The sequence below is a fragment of the Salminus brasiliensis genome, chromosome 16 (assembly GCF_030463535.1).
Source record: "Salminus brasiliensis chromosome 16, fSalBra1.hap2, whole genome shotgun sequence".
NCBI lineage: Eukaryota > Metazoa > Chordata > Actinopteri > Characiformes > Bryconidae > Salminus > Salminus brasiliensis.
Genome location: NC_132893.1, coordinates 22,675,802 through 22,700,046, shown reverse-complemented (window position 1 = coordinate 22,700,046; position 24,245 = coordinate 22,675,802). Strand labels below are relative to the sequence as shown.

The following is a 24,245-nucleotide window of genomic DNA, read 5'->3' as shown; positions in this document are numbered from 1 at the left end:
TGAACGTGCTGTTCAGTACTGCTTTAAAACCAAAGAAAGAAGTACAGTACCCATTTTACCAGTACTACAGGGATCTGACAAACTCAATATGCTTACGGGAAATGCTGTTATACAATATGAGACGTATATGAGAAGTAAAATGTTAAAGTATCAGTATTTATAATTTATAATACCGGCATATTTTACACAAGATTGTACTCTACTGAGTGCCATCCTTCTGAAAGCCAAAAAATTTCCCAGACAACCCAGGTATGTGCTATTTTTGGACAGAAATGACACAACGGTGATAACATACATAACAGGTTAGAATATTTTGATATTTATGATATATTGCCCAGCCCTACACACCAAACAAATAAACATATGGAAGTAAATGTTAGGCTGTTCTTTGAACATAAATATTAAATAATTCAAAGCATAGCATCAAGAAAAACTAAATTAAGCTTGTTAGCTTAGCATTAATGAGCCTTGAGAGCATATTTCCTTCTGAATCAAAATCAAATACTGAAAATATGAGCAGAATAATAAATACAACCTTAAAGGACTGTCCTTGCTCCGTGTCCGTGTTCACCTGAATGACCTATAGTTTCCATGTTTCCATGATTCACTGAAATGAAGAGCAGCTAGCATCACAGCAACAATGCAAAGTCATCTTACTACAAGCATGAAGGCAGTGTGTTCACAAAGTGCCTCTGTAGCTCGACTTCAATTACCGGGCCTTTAACCCAAATTTGCATAAGTACTCAGCTGTTGTAGTGATGTATAATTACTAGCTCTCATCCGCTTGTATTGTAAACACATATTCTTAGCGTTCAGTTTCTTTTCTCTCTCTCTCTCTCTCTCTCTCTCGTTCGTGACTGTTTTACTTGTAAGTCTTATGTATATATATATATATATATATATATATATATATATATATATATATATATATATATATATATATGTATAATATGTTGGCACTACATAGTTTTATATACACATATCAGCCATTACATTAACATCACCTCCTTGTTTCTATACTTTTTATCTATTATATGAGCTTACCACATTAGAGCACTGTGTAGTTTTATAATTACAGACTGTAGTCCATATACTCCACAGGATCACCACAGAGCAGGTATTATTCAGGTTGTGGGTCATTCTTAGCACTGCAGTGACACTGACATGATGGTTGTTGTTGGAGGCTAACAAAGTATGCAGAGAAACAGATGGTCTACAGTCTGTAATTATAGAACTACATAGTGCTCCTATGTGGTAAGTTCAGCTGATGTAATGGATCAGGAGTGAGTGTTGAAAGGAGGATGGTGTTAATGTAATGGCTAATCAGTGTATTGTTTACTGCTTCCACTGTTTTGTCTCATAGATTTATTGCTATTGCTTGCTAAAAGTAGTAAGAAACCTTTGTAAGTACACCTTGCTGGTGTATAGTAGGAGCCTGTAGCCCACCTGTTGCCATTCTGCGCTAGTCATCCATCATCAGTAGTCTGTGTCTGACTACAGAGCCACTCTTGGCTGGATATTTTTGGGTAGCGGGTGGGCTCTCAACATAGCAGTGACACTGACATGTGTGAAAAACCCAGCAAGACCCCTGCGCTTGATACTAGCGCCATGGCCACTTTTATGTGTCCCTACTGTGTGGATAATGATCCACTACCCAAACAATATCTGTACTGCTGTGGTCCTGTGGTCAAAAAACGACCAATCATGACTGACGTAGGTGGCAGCTGATAAACAGACAAAGATCCACAGAGGTACTGACCACAGTCTGAAATTGGACAGCTATACTTTTAAATGTAAAGGCTCCTAAATTGTTCCCAGCTTGTACACATGGTTCTCCTAACTGGTATAGAAGTTTTGCCCTCTTACTACTCTTCCGAGAAGGCTGTACACAGGCGTGAGGATTTAATTACATTTAGCCACAAAAGCAGTAGTGAGATCAGATACTTCTGTAAACCTCTCTAGCTCGAAATTGGGCATGGTGACCTTAGGCCCAATACTTATGTGGTGATTTAATACGCAGTAAAGGTGCAACACTGGACTTTGCCCACCCCATGCTAAAGGTATACACAGACACACTTACCCTTACAATCATCCTGATCATCAATCATGATACTCCTTCATTCAAAAGTTTAAGCTTTTCTACCTCAGGAAAGCTCATAGCTAAGCTGATGATTAACACGAGGAAGCCAAGCCCAGGGAAGCAAGCAGATTCTAGACAGATGCAAAGTTAAAAGCTAACCCTAGCTACAATCTCTACAGCTAGCTAACTACACACTGCACCGAGAAGACACCAAGAGACACAATCTGGTAAGATTCATAAATGTGTTCTCATTACAGTGCTAAAAACAAAAAGCTTTGATATGCTTTGATATGCTACATTGTTCTTGGGAGTACAGCGTATTTTATTCGAAGGCAAAATAACAGGGTTGTAAATAGCATTTTTCACCATACTCCAGTTGACATACTTACTATTTATACTTCAAAGAACAATGTAAGCTGTAAGATGCTGAGAAAAGTGCAATAAATACTGAATAAGTGTCTGGAATACTTTCTCAAAGAAAAAAACTATACCTCATATAAGGACGGTGGGCCTCTAAAAGTAGCAAGTCATCTTATTTTGTCATCAGAGTTCCCAGTGTAGTACAGAGACCAAGTTCATGTCAATGCAGTCAAAGAAGGGCATGAATAAGGTTGTCTTCAACATCTGGGAATACAATACACGAGATATTGATCTGGGTGCACCATTGGAACTGTAGGGCAGGCAGTGATGGGTCACATTCAAATGGCAGCTGAATTAAATAGCCCAGTAGGTCGGATCGCCCATTCCTTGAACTTATGCTATAAATACTCATGGCTATACAGTTCTCAATGTCTATGCTGAGGTTAATTGGGATCAGGCAATAAGGTAGGTCTGTGTAGGTGGAAGGCAAAAACTAAGATTTTATCCATCAATGCAGTTCAATTCATTTTCTCTGACTGCACCAATAAAGGTGCTCTGTTCATATCTCACAACGTCTTCCCTTTCATATAGTCCTGGGATTTGAAAGCCGCATATAAAAAAAAAACATGTTCATTTGAAATAGCCTACCGTCTGCCGCCCCTGCACTCATAACGCATTCCGCATGTCATATGCCTGTCACTTCTAAAACCGAAAGGGAAGGGCATGAATGTTGAGGTCGTTCAGACCACCCCTGAGCTTTAGCTTGCTCTCTTTTCAGTCCCCCGCCACTCTCTGTGAGTGCCTGGCTCTCAGAGTCATTTCAGCTGTAAGAAGTCTCCCTGTCTCTCTTGGACTCTGTCCAACATAATCAATCAATCTGGCGCTGTCAGTGCTGACACCATCGTGGCGCAGGTAATGTCCCTCATGCATTAGGCCACCAGGGAAAATACCACGGTTATGACAAGGTCATAGTCAGGGAAAGAGGCTGTTCAACTGTCAAAAACATGAATAAATAAAGGAACAGGTTCTCGTTGTCAAAGCAAAAATCTGAGATCTCAAATATGGAAACCATGTATAGGTTATTAACACCTGTTACCTAAACTTAAAGGAATACTCTAAAAAAAGGAATGTTTCTCAAGCAAATCTGTACATTTCTAAATATAAAGGTGTTACAAGGGTCTATTTGAACAGTGCCACAGTAGAACCACTTTTGGTTCCACGAAGAACCATTTTGTAAAGGGGCTGTGAATGTAAAGAACCATTATACTGGTAAAACTGAGGTTTTTCACACATATAACACCTATCAAAAATGTTTTTCTTATGGAAACATAATGGCTCTTCAATGGTTTTGCTTAAGAAATCCTTTGTAGCACCTTTATTTCTGTAGAGTGTATCTACAGACGTTGCAGTGCACAGGTGATTACCATGGCCAATAACTAACCATGGCTCAGTGGTTATAGCAGTAAGTTGGTGATCTCAGGGTTGTTCTTTCAATACCTGGGTTCAATAAACTGCCACTGTTGGGTAGAGGTGTACGAAAATATCAATAAACTTCAATATTGCGATTAAATAAATAGCCCAGTAGGTCGGATCACTCATTCCTTGAACTTAACATATGCTATAAATACTTATGTCTGTGCTGAGCTTAATTGGAATCAGGCAATAAGGTAGGTCTGTGTAAGTAGAAAGCCTAGCACTGTTTAACTAATAGTTCACATTCAAAGATTGGTGGCAGACAGTGGTTCATTTTGTGTTATGTTTAAACCATGACCTCTAGACAGCGGGGCTATACTCTGTCTTCAGATCCCACTGTTCTGATATGAGCAGTTACATGTTAATAACACCTACACAGTGACTCCCTGGAGTCTGGATTTTACTGAGGCTTGCCACAGACTTGAATGACTCAAGGTATCTGTGCCATGCACAACAAAACAAAATGCCTTTCTAAGCGCCACACTGTCCAAGAAAAAATTTCAAAACCTTTCCACAGAATATGATGGAATATTTACCCACACATCGATTCACATTATGGTAATATAGGTTATTATAGCTCCTTTTACAGAAGGTAAAATGTGCCGAAATCTTTACTGACACAGGAGCTCACAGTCCGCCAAAAGGGTGGACATGGTGCATTCGAATAGGACTAAAATCACTGAAAACTCTGGTAACAATTACATTACCCCACCTCCCCATGTAAAACTAATCGTGTTCAAATGGGGCTTATGATAGCTTTCCTAAAAGCTAATAAAAAAATTGCAATATTTATTGCCTTGCTCACTGAATCGCAATATATCACAATATACTAAATCGGAACTCCTGCATCATGATACATATGGTATTGCCAAATTCTTGTCAATACACAGCCCTGCTGCTGGGCCCCTTGATTAGCCTCTGGCTTGGGCTATGCGAAGAGAAGAATTTCTCTGTACTGTGCAAGTATAAAGGTACATTATTATTATAACAGAAGTAAATGGGTAGGTGCTGTGTTTCCAGTCAACAGGTTCATTTGATAAATACAGGGATAAGCAGTAAAATTAGTGTTCATTGTAATCAACCAAAATGCTGTAGTATTCCCAGGTCCATATCAAATCATAGGCTCCAGAGCTTCAGGGGGGTCAGAAAATTTGTAAGATATTAAAGAAGGTTAAATAGGGGTGGTGGAGAACCATGACAGCAGCATACTAACCCCTTAAACTGTCTATGTCCCCAGGGTGGGACAAAAGTGTTATATTACCAAAGAATAGCCCTGCCAGTTTGTGCAGAAGTCCCTGTAGTTACTGTGTAATAAGTCTTGCTGTGTTAAGGGCTTAACCACAGTGTTGGTCACACCATTGCTATATACACATTGCTTTTCTTTGAGAGAGCATTTTTTAGAGACCTTTTTCCCTATTCAGGAAACTGAATCCTGACTTTTTATTCATTATTTCAGGAGCTCACCTTAAATCTTTATAGCGCACAAAGGATTTTAAAATAGCCTGTTAAAATAGATGACTGCAAAGGCATAGTTTGCAAAGGCAGCTAAAACAAGCAGCTGTTTTAGGCTGCTGGAATGACTTTTGTTATTTGTGGGTATGGGCAAAGTCATTGCGACAAACATTTCTGCCTGTCAGAGTACAATGTACATGAACTGATTAATGTGCAATGTGCATGCAATAATTAAACTACTGATTTTAAAAGTATGCCTATAAAATTGTCCAGTAAGTATTTAGAAGGGCTAGAATGTAAAATAAGGTGAACTCATCAAGCCATAATATTAATACTACCTTCCTAATACTGAGTAGGTCCCCACTGTGCCACCACAGCAGATCTGACCATTTGAGGCATGGACTCCACAAGACCTCTGAAGGCGTCCTGTGGTTTGTGGCACCAAGCAGCTAACAGCAGATCCTTTAAGTCATGTAAGTTGTGAGGTGGAGCCTCCATGGATCACATCAATGACACTGTCACCAGTTCACAGACAGTTCCTTTCTTGACAAATCATGACATTTGATAGGTACTGACCACTGCATACCGAGAACAAGCCATATGACCTGCCTGATGTTTTAGAGATGCTATGACTTTCAGTTATCTAGCCATCACAGTTTGACCCTTGGCAAAATATCTCTATTTGTTTGTATACTTGCCCATTTTACCTGCTTTACATCACCTTCAAGAACTGACTGTTCACTTGCTACCTAATATATTCACCCCTTGACCGACACCACTGTAAGTTTCTGGGGCTTGAGCCCACAGGATAATCCAGGCCTTCCTGTAATCCAAGAAATGGAACTCATTGGCTTCCTAATCAGAAACTAATAAGAATTTGGTTACTCATATGAAACTAATTATGTAGTCATGAGCGAAAGAAATGATGGTGACCAGCATGCCAGTCTCTCTTTACTGAGGCAGTATTTTTAGGTGTGCCCTAACAAATATTGGTAATACTGTATATTAGCAACTAATTAGTAAGATGGGTGCCAAAATGGGCGTATCTTAGAATGTCTCAATGTAGATTTTAGAATTCTACAAAAAGAAGAAGTACTGTTTTGTTAAATCAGCAGCAAATAAAGCACAAAGAAAACTAGAAATTGATTTCTACAATAAAAAAAATGGTGACAAGACAAAAGAAAAGTGAAAGAAAACTCATTCAGACTTCACAGGGAGTTTCAGCAATTCCGCTTGTAAATCACGACCAAGCAGCAAAATTCTTAATCCAATCTTCTCTATCCATCTCTTTTTAAATCTGATCTGAACATTCAAACTGTTGTTTTATTAATCACATTGTGCAACCATCAATGCAATGCACAGCAGCATGTTGCTTTAATAGAATGCTCATATTTCTGCATTTCTTACGGCAAACGTTTGTAGCCATCTGAATTCTGTCTCAAGAAACTCAAGTTTCTCTTCATGTACTCCTACATCTGCAGCCGCAATGTTTACCAATGACGCTCAACCCAATTGCTTTGGTTAACTAACTGAGGGGGTGGATGCTGATGACTCCTGATTAAACGTTAGAAAGCATTATAGAAATCTGAATTCAATTCCCATTGGCTTCTCACTATGGAAATATACTGTCTGACTCGTTCAGGTGTTATTTTTCACAGGGTGGCACATGCAAATGAGGGAGAACGGAGGTAAAGCCGCAAATTATACAAGTGGAACACCAGGCAGCCTATATGAAACCATGTTTAATCGGGTGATGCTTTTAATGGCCAATGGACCTTACAGTTTAAAGGGTTAAAGGTTTTCTCTTTGTGAATTCTTCACGCAGTGTAAAAGACAGCTGATGATTTTATATGTCACACAGGAACCTTGTATCTTCAGTTCTGTAGGACATCATTTGATGCTGTACTTTGGCCTTTTTGTGATTGTCAGAGCTTTCGGAACAGTAAAATGGCTTCATCTTTTTAAATCCCTTTCCAGGGTCATGTGCATGCACCTTCTTTCTGAAGGCCTCAGAAAGCACTTTGAATCTTATCATGGTAATAACACCCACTTCAACAAGCAAGAGCAAACCACACTAAATGTCTGAGGTTTAAATAAAACAGGCTCCTCCAGAATCCTCTCTAACCATGTTCATGCAGCTAATGTGCTGCACCTGATCTGCATTTGAAGTAGTAATAAATATGGTGTGTCTTAAATTTCTATTAATTACATGTTACTAATGTTTTTAAAGACATTTCTCCAGTTGGAGAAGCAAGACAGAGCATCTCCAAAACATCAGGCAGGTCTTGTGGGTTTTTTTTTTCTAGGAAGGCTGTGGTCAGTACCTACTAAAAGTGGCCAAGAAAGGACATCTGGTGAACCAGCAACAGGGTCATGGGCACCTAAAGCTCATTAACGTGATCCTTGGAGGCGCCACCTGACAACTTACAGGACTTAAAGGATCTGTGCCAGATACGACAGGACACCTTCAGAGGTCTTGTGGAGTCCTTTTCTTGACTGGTCAGATGTGTTGTGGCAGCACAAGGGGGGCCTACTCCGTATTAGTCAGGCGGTACTGATGTTATGGCTGATCAGTGTATGGATTTAAAAGTGTTCTTCTGACAGTGCCAGAATATGTGCAGTTTTACAGTTTTAACTAGTTCTCTTGATTTCCACATTGCAATGTTTAAATGGCCTCCAGAACATCACAGTGTCACACACAGGCCTTCTAAATGTCTCCCATGTTTCTCATGTCACTTACACACTCCTTGCCTTTTCACCATTCCATTCATTAAAATAATTTCGAGTAGAGAAACAGTATCAAACTGCAGCACATGTGCAAGTTCCCTACTGGGGCAGAGCGTGGAGAAAATAGTGTAAAAGAGAAAGAGCCGCCGAGTATGTTAGGCACTGTTATGCTGGGACAACAAAGTCAAAATCAGATTCAAACAGCATGGTCCCTGTTGCTTCCACACGCAGCTTGGGTTTCAGAATATATTTAGCCTGTTTTAAATACGGAGAGAGAGAGAGAGACACAGAGAGACACAGAGAGAAAGAAAGAAACTTGGCTTGGTTCTAATGAATGACTAAAGTGTTTCTTTGTTAAGCCTCAGGAACGTGTGTACTATACAGATACTGTGAGAAAGACAATTCACGATATCAAACATTAGCTTATGTGCCTCCTACTCTTATTCATAGACTCCTGTGTTTCCTGTTTACCATAATGTGCTTGATTATACGTAGCTAAACTTTAAGAGATTTGGGAATCTTAGGTTACCTTTAAAAGTCATCTGAAACACAATGAAAGGCATTTTTAAGTTTTCTTTTATTTATTTATTTTTTAGAAAAAGCACTTTCTGCAACGGAGCAAATGCGAAAGAACACGGCTTGCATCATAGCTTGCATCATCCAGGAACTTGCCTTTTGACGTCGGTGTACATTTTTTAAAATAAAGGTGCCAAGATAGGTTCTTTGGAGCCAAAGAACAATGGCTAGCTAACAGACATGACCTGAGGCTAAGTTCTCACAGGCTAACACCATCCCAAGCTCACCTGACTGACATACACTTCTCCCATACACTTCTCCCATCCCACAAACAAGCAGGGTTTTGAAATGTAAAGCAGGTCATGAGCCAGACTTACCAACTTCAACACCTGGTAAAGGTCTCTCCTACAACCGTACATACCCTTTATATATCAGAGAGTATGTGGGTGTCCCGAAATGGTTAACTCATCATTTTTCATGGATGGCCCTAATCTAGCAGAAGAAAAACATATTCATCTCCGAGTGGACATTTAGAAAGTGAGACGGCTGCGAAGATTGATTAGTTTGTGAAGAAAATCACAGCCATTCATGCTCCAATTTAAAGCCAAAATAGCACCCATCGGAGATAGACAGACTTCCACAGCTTTGTCGCAGCAGGCTGACAAGAACAGCTCACTTTCTGATTATTATACCCCCAGTGTGAAGCTTCCACAAGTGCTGGTTTCATTCAAAATACTCTGTGGAGCTAAGCACAATCAATTTCCAGCCATTTAGGCAAACTCAGCCACAGCAACTGGTTCCAAAGAATATTAAATATGCTCAGAATATATGTAAGGAATGGACATAGTGCAGTAAACATACCTTTATAGTCTGGATATTGTGTGTGTTCTGGTATGCTGTTATGGAAATACACAGTATGAATATATATCATATTTAAAGCTAGTAGCCTCTCCCCAAAATATTTAATAAACTCAGATAGAGAACTGACTTACAGATTTTCCTCTCACAATATCCACTCACAAAGCATCCAGCACACAGTGCAGTACGATGGGCTGCATAAATGTAATTTAATTGCATTAATATCTTACTACTTGTGCTGTAAGGTCAGAAAGCTGGGGTCAGAGCGCAAGGTCAGCCATGCTACGGCACTCCTGAAGCAGAGAGGGTCAAGGGCCCACCAGTGGCAGCTTTAGCAGACACGGGTAATGGACCTACAACCTCCTGATTAATAACCCAGTGTCTATGTACTATATAAACACTGCTACAGTAGCACGTTTCTAAATACACCATCCACTCCCCAGCCCATACAGTCTATATACACAGATGAGCAGGAGCAAAACCTTATGACCACTCACAAGTGAAGCAGATAACATTGTCTCAAACAACAGTGCATGTTACTTTAGACGGTAATACACTATATGGACAAATGTATTGGGACACTGCTCATTCATTGTTTCTTTCTAAATGAAGGAGCAGGTTTTTGAGCATTGGTGTGAGGATTTAATTGCATTCAGCCACAAGTACATTGGTGAGGTAAGGATGTTGGATAATCGCCACCACACCTCATTACCAACCCTGCCAACTCATCCCAAAAGCATTGAATGGAGAATCATCCATCACTCCAGGGAAACATGTTTATCTGCTCTAGAGAGTCCTGTTCTCTTGCTGTTATGGTACGATGTATAAGTCTTTAAGGCAGAGTAGCAAAAACAGTCTGCTTAATTCTAGTTTTGGTTCATAAATGTGTACAATTGACAACAGTGTCCCTTGAGACCTTGGTATACTCATGTTCGCCTGGCTTTAGATGGAAGCACAACCACGACAAAGCATTTGATTGGTTAGTGCTAAAGAAGTGATATTTGACAGTGTGCAATCTTCTTTCAATAGTCATGGACAAAACCCTAGAGAGAATCCAAGCTCGTGTTCCCCAGGCCACAGTAGCAGCACATTAGAGTTTTTTTAAGAAAGAAATGTTCATTCTAATTTGCCATTGGGTTGAATGGGAGCTTTGCTAACATGAGTAAACCTAGTCCAATAATCATCAGTACAATGTACAATGTATTTGTGAGCAGAGCATGGATCGCTCAATTAAGTTACACACCACTGCAGTCTGAAAACTCCATTCTTTTGGTAGACAATACGCCATAATAGGACCTTTTTCTGGATCTATATATCATGTGAGGTTAATTACAGTACAAATGCCAGATTTGACCCAAACCAGAAGACAAATGCAACCCGAAATCTTTCTCGCAGCATTTCACAAATGGTGGAAATGCCAAAGACAACATGACGCTCTTCATTACACGCTCACAACAGAACTGAAGTCTGCGCTGTCCGCTTTTTGACTCTTAAAAACTAAACAAACTCCAACAAAAACAGCAGCATGCCCTCATTGCCTGTGACATTGCCCATTGGAAGATGTGCCTTTTTAGGAGGATGACATCCATGTTGAGCAGATTGCCCTAGAAAAAGATTTGCTTTCCACCAATCAAAACGCTCTTTTGTGTCGACTCCCTGACTGAAGGCCCAGGAGCCGCAGAGCACCAAATGCAAAATGACAGCTGAGGAAAATAAAGGCTCAGCTGGGCCGTCTGATTGGCCGAAGCTGACCTCTCTTGTTCTCCCCCTTCTCTTAACAGTGCAGAGAAATGATGCAACAGGAGATCCAAGACATTCTTTAGAGCCTTTATTGTTTTCCGGATTTACTACTTTGTTGAGGGTGGGGCGAAGACTAAATGGGATTTGAAAAGATTGGAGAAAGGACTTGAGATCCAACTGCCGTACAGTATTTGTTGCACTGCTTCGAAAAAAAAGTCCTGAAGCCGTAAAATGAGACCCTTGTTGTCAAGAGACAGAAGCCATTATGTTATATATTTTGACAAGACAATAAGCTCCAGTGCAGGCACTGTTTTCTCTTTATTTTGTCCCATAAAGAGAACTGCTGCTTTTTGTTCTCCATTAATAACAGACAGCAAAGGTACATATGGCACCTTTAACATCATTGCCTAGGAGACCCCCCCCCTGCATACACTGCCTATAAATATTAATGATTTGTACAGATGGTGACATCTGAGCTAATCACATCTCAAATCTGGTGAACCTCAAAGCCCATCTGAAAGGGGAAGCAACAAAACACAACATTTCTAGTACTAGTGAGCACTTCACAGCTATGTCAGCGAAATCCAGTAGACGTGCTAGTAGACTTTTTCAGCTGTTGATATGGACATGATCTTAAACTGAACAGTACTTTCTTATTTTCAGTTTGATAAGCTCCCTTTGTGTCTTAACAAAATTCCCAGAGATATAAAACAATTGATGCCTGCTTGCAAATATCTGACCTGGCAACCATGGCATCTTTTTTTTCTTAATTTTTTTTTCGCCAATGGCCTAATATCTACTCTTGGACTCATTCCGACTGTCCTTGAATACTGCTGGGTGCAGCAGCTGTCTAGATCTCAGCTTGAATTAAATGCTTGTTCCCTTTCCCAGTTCCCTTTTGGAATAAAATTTATCACAAGGCACTGACGCTTTTTACATCATTTACTCCTCAGATCTACAATCAAACGTGATGGTTAGAAGGCTAATGTGCCTGTGTTCCAAAGAGAGTGTCGTTAGTTTACAAGGCAATATCTGTCAAACACCCCATCCAAAGTACTCAATAAGGAATAGGGCTGCACAATATATTGTTTCAGCATCATCATCGCAATGTGCACTTGCACAATAGTCACTATATTAGTCAATTAAATTTGATAAAAAAAGTATGCTGCTTGATAAAAAAAAGTAAACTTCACACTGTTCTCATATTCCATTACATACCAACCAATATGGGTTATTTTACTACAACCTACAATACACAGAACAATATCAATATAATGACATGTCGGACCACTGACCTCTGGTGAAATGTTGCTATGAAAATTCCTAATGATTTTTTTTTTTTAAATATCTAATTTAATATCTACTGCAGAAAAAAAAATGCAATGTCAGTTTTTCCAATATCTTGCAGACCTAGTTAGGAATAATGGTTAAAAAAATCCACAAATACATGTGGGGTAAGTTGTCATGCTGTTTACATTCCTGACCTCAGAACATAAAGATCAAGAGTACATACATTTAAAGTTATATTTTCCTACAAAAGTTAAGGAGAGGATAAAGTGTAGCTGCAGGATAGCTAAGTTAGCCTATTTCTTAAGCCAATCACTATGACCCCCGTTTACACCTGGTCACTTCTTTCGGTTACTGGTACTGGGAGGGGTTTTGGTTGTTTAATGTGTCTTGGAGATGTGGTTGCGTTTACACTGCTACAAACAAGTAGCACACGGCTCTAATGCATCTCATACCACCTCCTGTTGTGGTTTGAGTGATGGGATTTATGCCTGTGCCTTTGTCTTAAACGCATATTGGGTGTGTTTACACTTTACACTTATTTTATGTGGCTAATCCTGATACTCAAGACAGATGAAGTGACCAGGGATCTATTAGCACAATAGACAGTTTGCGCAAGTTGTGTTAAATGCTTTTGGAGTAAGTTCTGTCCATCCTCCCCTGTGAGAAGATGACTCAACATTGTGGGTCTGAAAACATTTGTGGAGCTGATCAAGAGGCTCCTACTGAGAGGTAGGAACAGAAGACAGAACAGAAGAACATTTGCTGATCAAACTGCTGAATAGTTTATTCCAGATCATTGGGACCCATTCTTATAATTCTATTTGTCATGAAATGCTCACAACTGAAAACTACAACAGTTTATTTCTGAGGGTTTGATGCAGAAGCGACAACACAACAGACACTTCATAATTAAAATAAATAAATTGCGGCCTTGCTGCTGAAATCTTCATGGTCAGCTGAAAGATTGCCGCTCTCAAGACAAATCCGACGCCCATGCATTAAGGTTGCACAGATGGCGTAGTCGTGTTCGCGACAAACAGATAGCAGTCGAGCAGTCGAGCAGTATGCGTGAGCGTTATGACATAAGCCAGAGGCTTAGCTAGTAGCTGAATTTCTTATAATAGTCCTCTCAGTGCACGGCCTGATGGATGGACCTTTGCGCCACCAGCCCGCGGCCAACTAACCAGACCGCAGTAGCAAATGACCGATGCTCAGCAAAACATGGAGCTCTTCAAGGGCACAGGCTCTCCTGATGGCATATGGACACTGGCATCTGCAGCCTAGCCTGCTGCCTGGCACCCCCCCAGCCTCCCCTTTGGTCTTGGGTCGTGCCAGGGTGAGGGAGCAAATGTTTATTTAGTCTAGTAGGTATGGAGGAGCGTTGCTATTTGCTTTTATTTTCCTGTCACCGTTCGGTACACAAGAGCAGCTTTTCTGCTGAGCTCACTGATTTGTTGCTTGCATGCATCTGCTGCTCCTTAAAGCATACAGAGAGCGAGAGAGCATGAGCTAGAGGGAGAGAGAGAGAGAGAGAGACAGAGAGAGAAAAACAGAAAGAGAGAGAAACAGAGAGAAAAGGAGAAAAGGAGAAAAATAACGCTGGAGATGGGTTTGTCATGGCACACTCGGCACCTCTGGCAAGGTCGTAAAAATATTATTATTTCATTTGACAGGCTGGGAGAGTACAGGCATGAGGGAGCAAAGACACACAAAGCATACAAACAGCCAAAGAGGATGTCCTCGTTCAGCGCACTTGACTGTTGCTAACAGTTCTCTCACAAATCTCTTTGGATGAAGAAGAAAATGCTTCCATCGGCAGCACGTTTGAGAGTGCTTGTGTTGGTGTTTCTAATAGATTTACACTGTTGTAATACCTGATGCCTCTGAAAGGGTCATGTGTGTATGTAAGTAAGGGTGTTTTCACACCTGAACCAGGGTCCAAACCAAGGATCATGTCACATTTGATCTGGTTAGTTTTAGTTTCAGTCTGCAACTTAGCAAGCACACTGCAGAACTTTGAATGATATACCTTTATCCCACCATCATCACCTATGTGGTCTGCATCTCTCTATACTCTGACACTGACTGGTTTGTAGATTGGCCGTCTGATGTTGGCCTGTTTTCCGTTCCCGGCAAAAATGAGTGAACTGATTCTTTTGGTTGTGACTACACTGCTAATACACTGCCAGCAGCACCAACTTTAAGCACAGTAATCGAGACTAGTGTAACAATTATATAATCTCCAACAGATACACTAAGTATTGGGACACCTGCTCATATATTCCTCCAAAATCAAGAACATTAGAATTAGTTCATCCTGCTTCTGTTGGAGTAACTATCTCAACTGGCCAGGTAAGGCTTTCTACTACATTTTGGAGCATTGCTGTGAGGTCCTGATGGCATTCGGCAAAAAGAGAGATAGCGAGGTCAGGATGTTGAACAATCACCACCCAACCTAATCCCCAAACTCCCCAGCTTATCCCAAAAGTATTGGATGGAGCACCATCATTCCAGAGAACACCATTCCACTGCTCCACAACTCAGTGCTGGGAGCCTTGGTACCCTTCTAGTTTACGCCTGGCATTAGGCATGGTGGTAAAGTTCATGGTTATCTGCTCCAGAGTGTCCTATGTTATTGGTAATGATTCTCTTCAGGAACTAGACAAGCTGTGTGTGTGTGTGCATTTGCACATCTGTGTCAGAAATGGGCACAATGTAAAGGAGCTGAATAAATTCATTAGAAGGGGTGTCCACAAACATTTGGACATGTAGTGTATAATCGTCCCCATGTTCTACCGCGTCTCATTTTCATTCCTTTTATGCTTCTTTTTCTTCTTCTGTTGTTTAATAGGCGAAGATAGCCTGCCTCAACGTCCTGTTAAGTTTAGAAAGTCTGAGCCACTTAAAGAAGTGTGTTCACACTGCAAACGAACCGAACCGAATCCAGACCAAGACCACTTCTTTTGGTTTAACCTCTATTTGGTATCTTGCCCAATTGTTGATTATTTCAGAACCCATACACAAAGCCAACTGAGCAACTCAAACAGCATATATAATCAATCTTTAATCATGATTAAGGTAAAATATCCAGTTATTTGTCATATTGGTTTAAGGTCATATCACCCAGTACTACTTTACATCATTTATTAGTAATCTATACAGGATTTGACCAGAGGAGGATGGGTCCCCTCTTTTGAGTCTAGGTTTCTTGGTTTTTGAGTCTTGGTTTCTTGTTTTTTCTTGCCACTCTCATTTTTGACTTGCTCACTTTAGGTTACATTATTCTTTTTCTTTTCTATATTTCAGTAAAGCTGCTTTGCTGCAACATCAGGTTGTAAAAAAGCGCTGTGCACTGGTTTCCTGTTTGCGAACATTACTAGATGCGCATACAATCAGGGAGCAAAAGCCCTTTAGAAACAGGTCCGGTCACTAGATTGTAACGTTAGTGAACTGCTGTAATCAACGTTGATTAATAACTGTTTGTAAATTTTTGTGGACACAATATTAAAACACAGTTTCAGAGATGGGATGTGATCCCCTCTGACTATTAAACATTTTCCATCCCTCTTCTCTGTGGTTGGTGATGTTTACTGCTCAAAAATCCCTTTTCATTTTTGCCCTCCAGCATTAAGAGTGCTGTTTTCTGTTGCTTTCTGTCCCCTGGCTGCATACGCATATCTATTAAGAGGCTGCACAGAAACTCATACAAATAAATTTGACTTAACTTGATAATATGTACACAATGGCTCTTGATATATTGATATAAACTTTTGGTAAAAATTAGCCAAATGTGTCCTTATTGTTATCTGTGTATTACACTTTTTAGCCATATGTAGATTCTTTGAAATGTTGTAATGCTAGATTGACCCCCTAAACAGCCTATGGCCTGCTGGCAGGCCGAACGTGTTGTTACAAAGAACAGCAAAGAATAGCCCCACCAGTTTGGACAGACGTCCCTGTAGTTACTGAGTAATGCACCTTGGCGTGTAACTAGTCTTTCTGTGTTAAAGGATTTGAGGGTTAAGGACAGTGTGATCTTAAGCTCCTGAATTTTGCATAAAAGCCTGTGATTAGCAGATCAATTTTGACTGAGAGTTGTCTGAACATAAGTTTAAGTGGACAACACTCCAAAAACTTGTGGTCACTGTACTAATTTTGCTTAAATTTGAATAGTCACCTGCATCATATCTGTCTGTCAATATATCTTCAGTTTATCCATCATAATCTTTGTTGTTTTGTTCTTTTTCTTAAAATATTACATTCTTATTTTTCTTGGAGAGAACACCAGGGAACACTCCTCCACAAATCCTTCCTATATGTTCTTCCTCGGTCATCATATTGTTGCACCTCCTCACCGCAGGTCAGAAGACTAGAATGACTACTATACAAGTTTAACTATCTGTTCAGAGAATCACATTTGTGTGGATTTTGGAGATAGGCTTTAGATTATTGTTCTGCTGGAGATCTAACCATGATCTTGGTTTCCTGATGTATTACTTTGTTATTTATGTTGGTTTTGACTTCTATCCCAAGAAGAATCCCTTTGTATTTTGGCCTGATAGTGGAAATGGATGTTTCCAGACATAAATATATCTGTAGTAGCCATTCCTTGAGTTATGAAGGTCTTATTTAATCTGTGTATTCTCTGCTATGGAAACTATAGGTGGCCATTTAAGAGTTCCTAAAGGTATGGAAAATGTGTCGACACAAAAGTCATTGTATATCAATTACCCTGTTTTCCAAAGATCTCTTAGAATAAACAATAACTGTTTCACTCTCTGTTTTGTAGGAAAATGCTGTTCATACTGTTTGTTATATAATGTGCTATATGATATGGGTGTATTCATCCTGAAACTGAACTGAAACACATCCTGTAATTGGTATAAATGTCGGGGTTTGATGCACGCAGTCATACAACAAATACACAGTACGCTGTAGCCCATATATGAAGACAAATTTGACAAGTGCATGTTCTACCTGGAAATCTAAGAAAGTATTCCATGCTAAGCTTAGCTCAAGCTGATTGGCTTCTGACTATGGCGAATGCAAATGATGCACAAGCTAGAAAGAACGCCTGCTTCTTTAGCTGTGTGAGAAAATTCCCAGTGAACTACAACAGCAATGGAGAGCAAGTGATGCATCGGAAAAGGATGGTGTGTCAGTACTGTTGGACAGTTAAAGAGACTGTATGTGGAGACACATTAAACATGCTAACACTTCAGACTGTAGCAACTAGGGATGTCCCAATCAGGTTATTTAGCCCCCAAACGGTTCCAAGCTTAATTTTATGCATCGGCTGATATTGATCCGATTCAATCTTTGTGTGAGTATAAATAAGGCAGCCACACAGTTTAGATAAGATGTGCTGATGATTAATCCTGAAGTGAAATCACTTCATGTTTAGTAGCAGTTTCTATAATGAGACATTATGGACTGATTGATTTGGTTTAGTAGAGACTTCTTCTAAAACGAGTTGTTTTATAGTGTGTTCAATATCTTATAATCCAGTCTGACTCACCTCCCTGACCACTCAACTCCAAGCTTCTTTAAAACACTGCAGTCTAATCACTTCCTGTGTGTGTGGTGGTACACTCTCTGGACCTATATCTGATGTTGTTTGTCATCTATTGATGTGAAATAACTGTTTTATAGTGGGTGAATGTGCTATTATTAGTGTTAGCGTTGGCCTACATTCATTTCGGAATATGTTGTTCAGTGCTGGTTTAAAAACAAAGGAAGGCGTGAGGTTTTCCTGGTGGTAAAACAGAATTTTTTTGTAATAGTTTCAGATATTATGTATGTAATATTCTGTTTTCATGTTCCACTGTAAAATAGGTACATACTGCAAACTCTAAACTCTTTTATTTAGTTTATGAGAACGTCTGCTCTGCTGCCGGCTGGTTGATAATGTTTGTTTATAGCGACTTGGGAACACCAGATGCTGCTTTGAACACTGAGGTTAAAACAAAGACTCAGAACTGGATTGGGATTAAAATAGCCGATACCCGATTCATTAAAATGCCCTATGCACTAATGCTTTTGTTGCTGAATGCAATCATATCCTCACAGCAATGCTCTACAAAATAAAGGTCATTAATTATTAGATTGACTAGGGTTGCAAAAGGGTGAACATTTTTCAATAAATTTCCAGTAAATTACTGGTGTCTTTCCATGGGAATTTTAGCTTGGGAACTTTGGAAATATAAAGTTTAAACTTTTCATGAAAATTTGGGGAATTGTGGGAATTTATTGAAATTAATAGAAAATACTGGATAATTTAAAGAAACTATATCATCATCAATGTTCACAATCAACAGTAGATATGAAGGCTTACCAATGCAAATACATTTACCATGGGAATTAACGGGTAATCATCTGGACATATGCTGTACATGTAATGGAGGAATGAACAGTAAATGCTGGGGGTGTGGCCTTAATAGCCCAGTGTGTAATGTGCCATGTGCCTGAGATTGAGGAGCAGCCTTCCTATTCAACTGTTTTGGTATCATATCTAATTATTTTAGCCAAGATTATATTTCAGTACATTTTCTACTAACTATATGTAAGATTCTCACCTTTAGCTTTGAATATTCCCATTTTATTCCTATTAATTTCCATGGTAAATTTCTCAACTTTGAAAATTCCCAAAATATTGTAACGCTAAGCTTGACTGAGATGTTAGCTAGGTAAGGTTGTAATGTTTTCCCGACCTGGAAAAAATGGCATTAAAAGAATGCATCTGTGGGAGGAGCATGAGCATGGATACGTCTATTATGTACGTCTACAAGAGATTACTGTTGCTTTTTTCTGGTTTTACCAAACCAGGACATCCAAACCATGCTGTGAACCAATATTTGTGTGACTTATGTGTACCGTTACACCCCTAATAATAATTTAGCATCACTGAAAGGCTTAGTGTCTCTCATAGTTTCAAACCAGGATCAACATTTTTAAAGCATGTTTTGCTCATTTTAACCAAAGCTGCCAACAGCTCTGAAGGACACTGTATGGTCCATGTACGCCGTCATAAGCCTGACAAATGGGAAACATTGCTCTTCATAAACCTTCATGGATTTTACTATTTTTAATGAACATAAAAAGAGCCCGTTCATCACAATAAACCGCATGGAACACTGCACAGAAACAACCTGAGACTGTGCTAACAGGTTCTTTAGCCGTCACTTTGATTAATGAATCCATTAACGTGGGAGTAAGAAAGTGGGATGGCTTTAGATGCTAAAAAATATTATATGAGCTTCAAATCCTTTGAGGAAGTATCAAGTTATCAAAAGCCAAAAGGTCACAAATACAGTTTAACCTTTGTCTTCACATGAATAGCGAGAGTAAGGAATAAGAAAAAAAGATAATGCAGTGTACACTGAAAAAAAAAACACATTGCTTGAGCTTGAACGAGTTCCATACTCTGATCAGTTGAAATTGCACATCACGGAAGAATGTGTTTGTCTATAATACCAGTGGCAATTAGATTTGCCCCAGAGACGCTTCATATTTACACTGGTCCCTTTCCGGTAATTCCGAATGCTTTTCTGGGCTGGTGTTATTTCCAAGCTCATTACGCCACAAAAAGCTGAGGGAGCAAAACACAGTTCTCTTGGAGCACAAACCCTTCAGCCATAATGAATCACTCACAACATTTACGATTGATGAGAACAACACATGAAGGTGTTGTCAGTGTACACTGAGCAGTATCACTGGCCTAAAACCTATAACAGCAATCAATAACGTTTTCTGGGATGGGGTATAATGTGTTTGATGTGCAGAGTGCAGTTCATTTCCAGAATGTCTCCAAATTCGTCCAGTAATTGATCTAGTAATGGACTTGTTCTAGGCGCTAGGTGCAAAATTGTGTTCTTTGTAGCAGAATGATGGCGAAATGCTATTCAATCTAATAAAACAGTGTAGAGCACAACTCAATCTGGGACATTATTAACCTCAAATGATGTTGATTTTGCAGGCCTTATGAGAGGTCTGAGAGGTCACACTGTTAGCAGAGATGGGTAAAGTCTTATAGGCTAATCAGGCTAACATCAGCATGGTGGCATATTGTGGCGATTGTTTCAAACCTAGTTTCATTTAGCTACAACAACACAGGCTATCTTGGTAGCATAGCTATTTTTCAAAAACTGGAGGTTTAAAGCTACACTATATGTCCAAATGTTTGTGGACACCCCTTCTAATGAATGCATTCAGCTACTTTATGTTATATCCATTGCTAAAACAGATGTGCGAATGTACACACACACACACACACACACAGCTTTTCGTGTCCCTGTACGGAGGTATTGCCAATAGAAAAGGACTTTCTGGAATAGATAAATATGAACCTACTGAACCTAATGAGATAGAGGGGTATAAAGCCCCCCATCATTGATCTGTGGAGCAGTGAAACTGTGTTCTCTGGAATGATGGTGCTCCATTCAGTACATCCTGACCGCACTAACGCTTTTGTCACTGAATTCAATCAAAACCTCACAGCAATGCTGTATAAAATCTAGTAGACAGCCTTCCTAGGACAGTAGAGACAGTTACTCCAACAAACGCAGGATCAACTCTTTATTCATTTTCTTAAAACAATGAATGAGCAGGTGTCCCATTACTTTTGTCCAAATAGCGTACATCACAAATCTAAAGTTTAAGTTAAGTCCATTAGCTTGACTGAGACCTTTGCTAGCATTTTGTAAAGCTTTCTCAACCTGGAAAGAACTGCCATTCAAAGAATGCATCTGTGGGTGGAGCATGAGCGTGGCCAAACCCATCTAAGTCCAAGAGAATACTGTTCACCCTAAAGTACCTTATGTGAGGAATCTGGTTTCATTAACTCTGAGAAATGAAATGCCTATAGCTGTTGTTTACTTCAATCAACACAAACACCCGCCTGCAATTAAGAAGATCACAGCCATTAAACCAAAGGAGCCATGCCCAGGGTATTTACTCTACACAAATGCGGCACTACTTATTTTAATGGTCCCACTCAGGAGAGAACCTAATAAGATGTGTATTTTTAGGACACTGTCCAAGAGCATGCTCTGCTGAGCCCCTCAACCAAAGTGTCAGAGGATGCTCAACGTCCAATTCTCCAATGGAACCCTGTAGACGACGGGCAGATGCATCGGCTCTCAGCGAGAAGCGAAAATGTAAAAATGTAGCCAGCTGCATTCTTTTGGTCCCTAGACTGTAGATAGCACCACAGGACAGCTGAGACACAGACCTGAAACACAGCTGTACTCTGAACGTGTGCAGAAAACACACACTTCAGGTGTGAGCTGCGAACCCCAGTGAAGATTCGAATACTTTATTGATTTCTGTGTTAGATGTTGGTTATGTGACCTAAAACCGTTACATTTCACATTGCATTTTCAGGAGCGTGTGCAGTACTGTGCAAAAGTCTGTGACCTCAGATGCTATTAATAAGAATTTATTACATACTTATTCACTAATATCAGCATAAATACACATTTAACCATTATCAATTATTTTCCCTTGAATATTTGATCAAGCTAAACCAGGTGAGCTCCTGCTGCTGGTGGATTTGAACCAATATATGAGATACACCATTTGTCCAAATGTTTGTGGACACTCCTTCTAATAAATGCATGCAGCTGCTTGAAGTTGCACCCATTGCTGACACAGATGTGCTAATGCACACAAATACGGCTTGTCAAGGCCTTGTAGAGAAGTATTGCCAATAGAATAGGGCAAGAACCTATTGTTCTCTGGGATGGTGGTGCCCCATCTAATATTTTTGGGATGAGTTGGGAAGTTGAAGATGAGGTGCGATGGGGATCATCCAACATTTTGACCTCATTAACGCTCTTGTTACTGAATGCAATCAAATCCTCACAGCAATGCTCCAAAATGCTAAAAAAAAAAGCAAAAAGCTTTTTTCCTGGACAGTTGAGACATTAAATAATGATAACAATGATATAACCATGATGAACACTTTTTAATACCCTTGATTCTAAAAAGAAACAACGAATAAGCACGTATCCCAAAACTTTTGTCTATATATATAGTGTACCTGGTGGCACCGAGAAGAAATGTGGAACCAAAGCTTTGTACTTTTACCTAGCTCCCAACATCTCAACTACTCTTTTGAAAAACAATTAATTTTTCTACTTACTACCTCCGCTGTCTAAACTCTTCACACAGAATTCAGCACACGTACACTTCTACCATCACATTACTTACAACTCCAGTTCATTATTTCAAGAGAAGTGTTTCAATACACGTCACCTGTTCCTCATATCACCTTTAAATATACTGTCTAGACTGCCATTTTACCACCAATCACTCAAAAGCGTCAAACTTCAGGAGTCCAAGAATCAGTAAATGAATGCAGGACACAAGATCTGATATTATACCAAAATGAAGCTGAAAGATAAAGATTGAATATGCAGACATTTCGAGTTCTGACAGTTGTAAAGTGGACAGTCAGGAAAGCACAGGCCTTTAGAGTTTAAAGTTCCTCACAATGTCAGATCCTACAGTTCAACACAGTCATCACAGAGACATCAGCAAGTTTATCACTTCCATCACTCTAAAGCACTGCACTGAACACAGCTATGCCACAGCCTTTACAACCACACACACATACACTTAATCCCTCCTATATTACTATAAATTAATCATTTCATATATACAATATTTCTATATTATATACATAAATACACACACACATTTATATATACACAAATATACATATATATATATATACATATTTCATATTTAAGAATATCTTTATATTTAATAGCAATACATTTGCTTACAATAATACACTATATAATGTAAAGTACCATTAGCATAACAGAAAATCCAAACTTTTGAATAATAATAATATTACTACTATACTATAACTTTTTAACAATTATATATATATATATATATATATATATATATATATATATATATATATATGCGTTTGTGTTATTATTATTATTATTATTATTATTATTATTATAGATTATTATGTTCATCATACATCTAAAGTTGCATCCATAAACAGGACAAGCAACCCCCCCCCCCCCCCCCCCCAAAAAAAAAAAAAAAAAAAATCAAACAACATCGTCCACTGGTCCAGAACGGGCATTCAACCCCCCAGGCGCCGGTGGTCTTACCTGGATAGACGAGCAGAGCGATGAGCCACGCCACGAAGAAAAAGCACACGGGCTTACACATTCTTCAAACAGTTCAGCTTCTGCTGCTGCTGCTGCCACACACACACCAACACACACTCCCTGCGCTCCTCCTGCTCCTCACACTCTTAGAGTGTAATTAATGCTGCAGAAACGAGCCTGTTTTCACTCTCTGCTGAGCATTTGGGAAGAGAGATAGAGATAAAGAGAGAGAGAGAGAGAGAGAGAGAGAGAGAGAGAGGGAGAGATAGAGGGAGAGAGGGAGAGAGAGGCCGTTTAAAATCCAGCGCAACTTGGAGAGGCACAGCGACTGAGTTCCCATTGATTATTTTCACAGGCACGGAGCACTAGACGAGCCGCGGCGAAGCCCCGCCCACCCCGTGCGCCGATTGGCCGGGGCTTCTGGCTGAGTGACAGCAGCAGGCATCTGGTGCTTCTGAACCGCTTTAGCTAAAGCTGTAGGAGATGGATCTACAGGAAGGGGTGGGGAGGAGATGGGGGGAGATGGAGAGAGAGAGAGAGAGAGAGAGAGAGAGAGAGAGAGGGAGAGAGAGAGAGAGAGAGCAAGTGCCTCAATAAAAGCAATAACCACCTTT

General features: G+C 39.7%; 1 protein-coding gene across 1 annotated transcript in view; it reads right to left on the bottom strand.

Moving 5' to 3' along the window:
- Window positions 1-24,004, bottom strand: part of opcml (opioid binding protein/cell adhesion molecule-like) — a 284,204-nt gene extending 260,200 nt beyond the window's left edge. Inside the window, exon 1 of the mRNA XM_072658162.1 lies at window positions 23,632-24,004. Coding sequence (XP_072514263.1) covers window positions 23,632-23,692 — 61 coding nt within the window. The 5' untranslated portion in view covers window positions 23,693-24,004. The remainder of the gene's footprint in view (window positions 1-23,631) is intronic.
- Window positions 24,005-24,245: the final 241 nt, after the last annotated feature.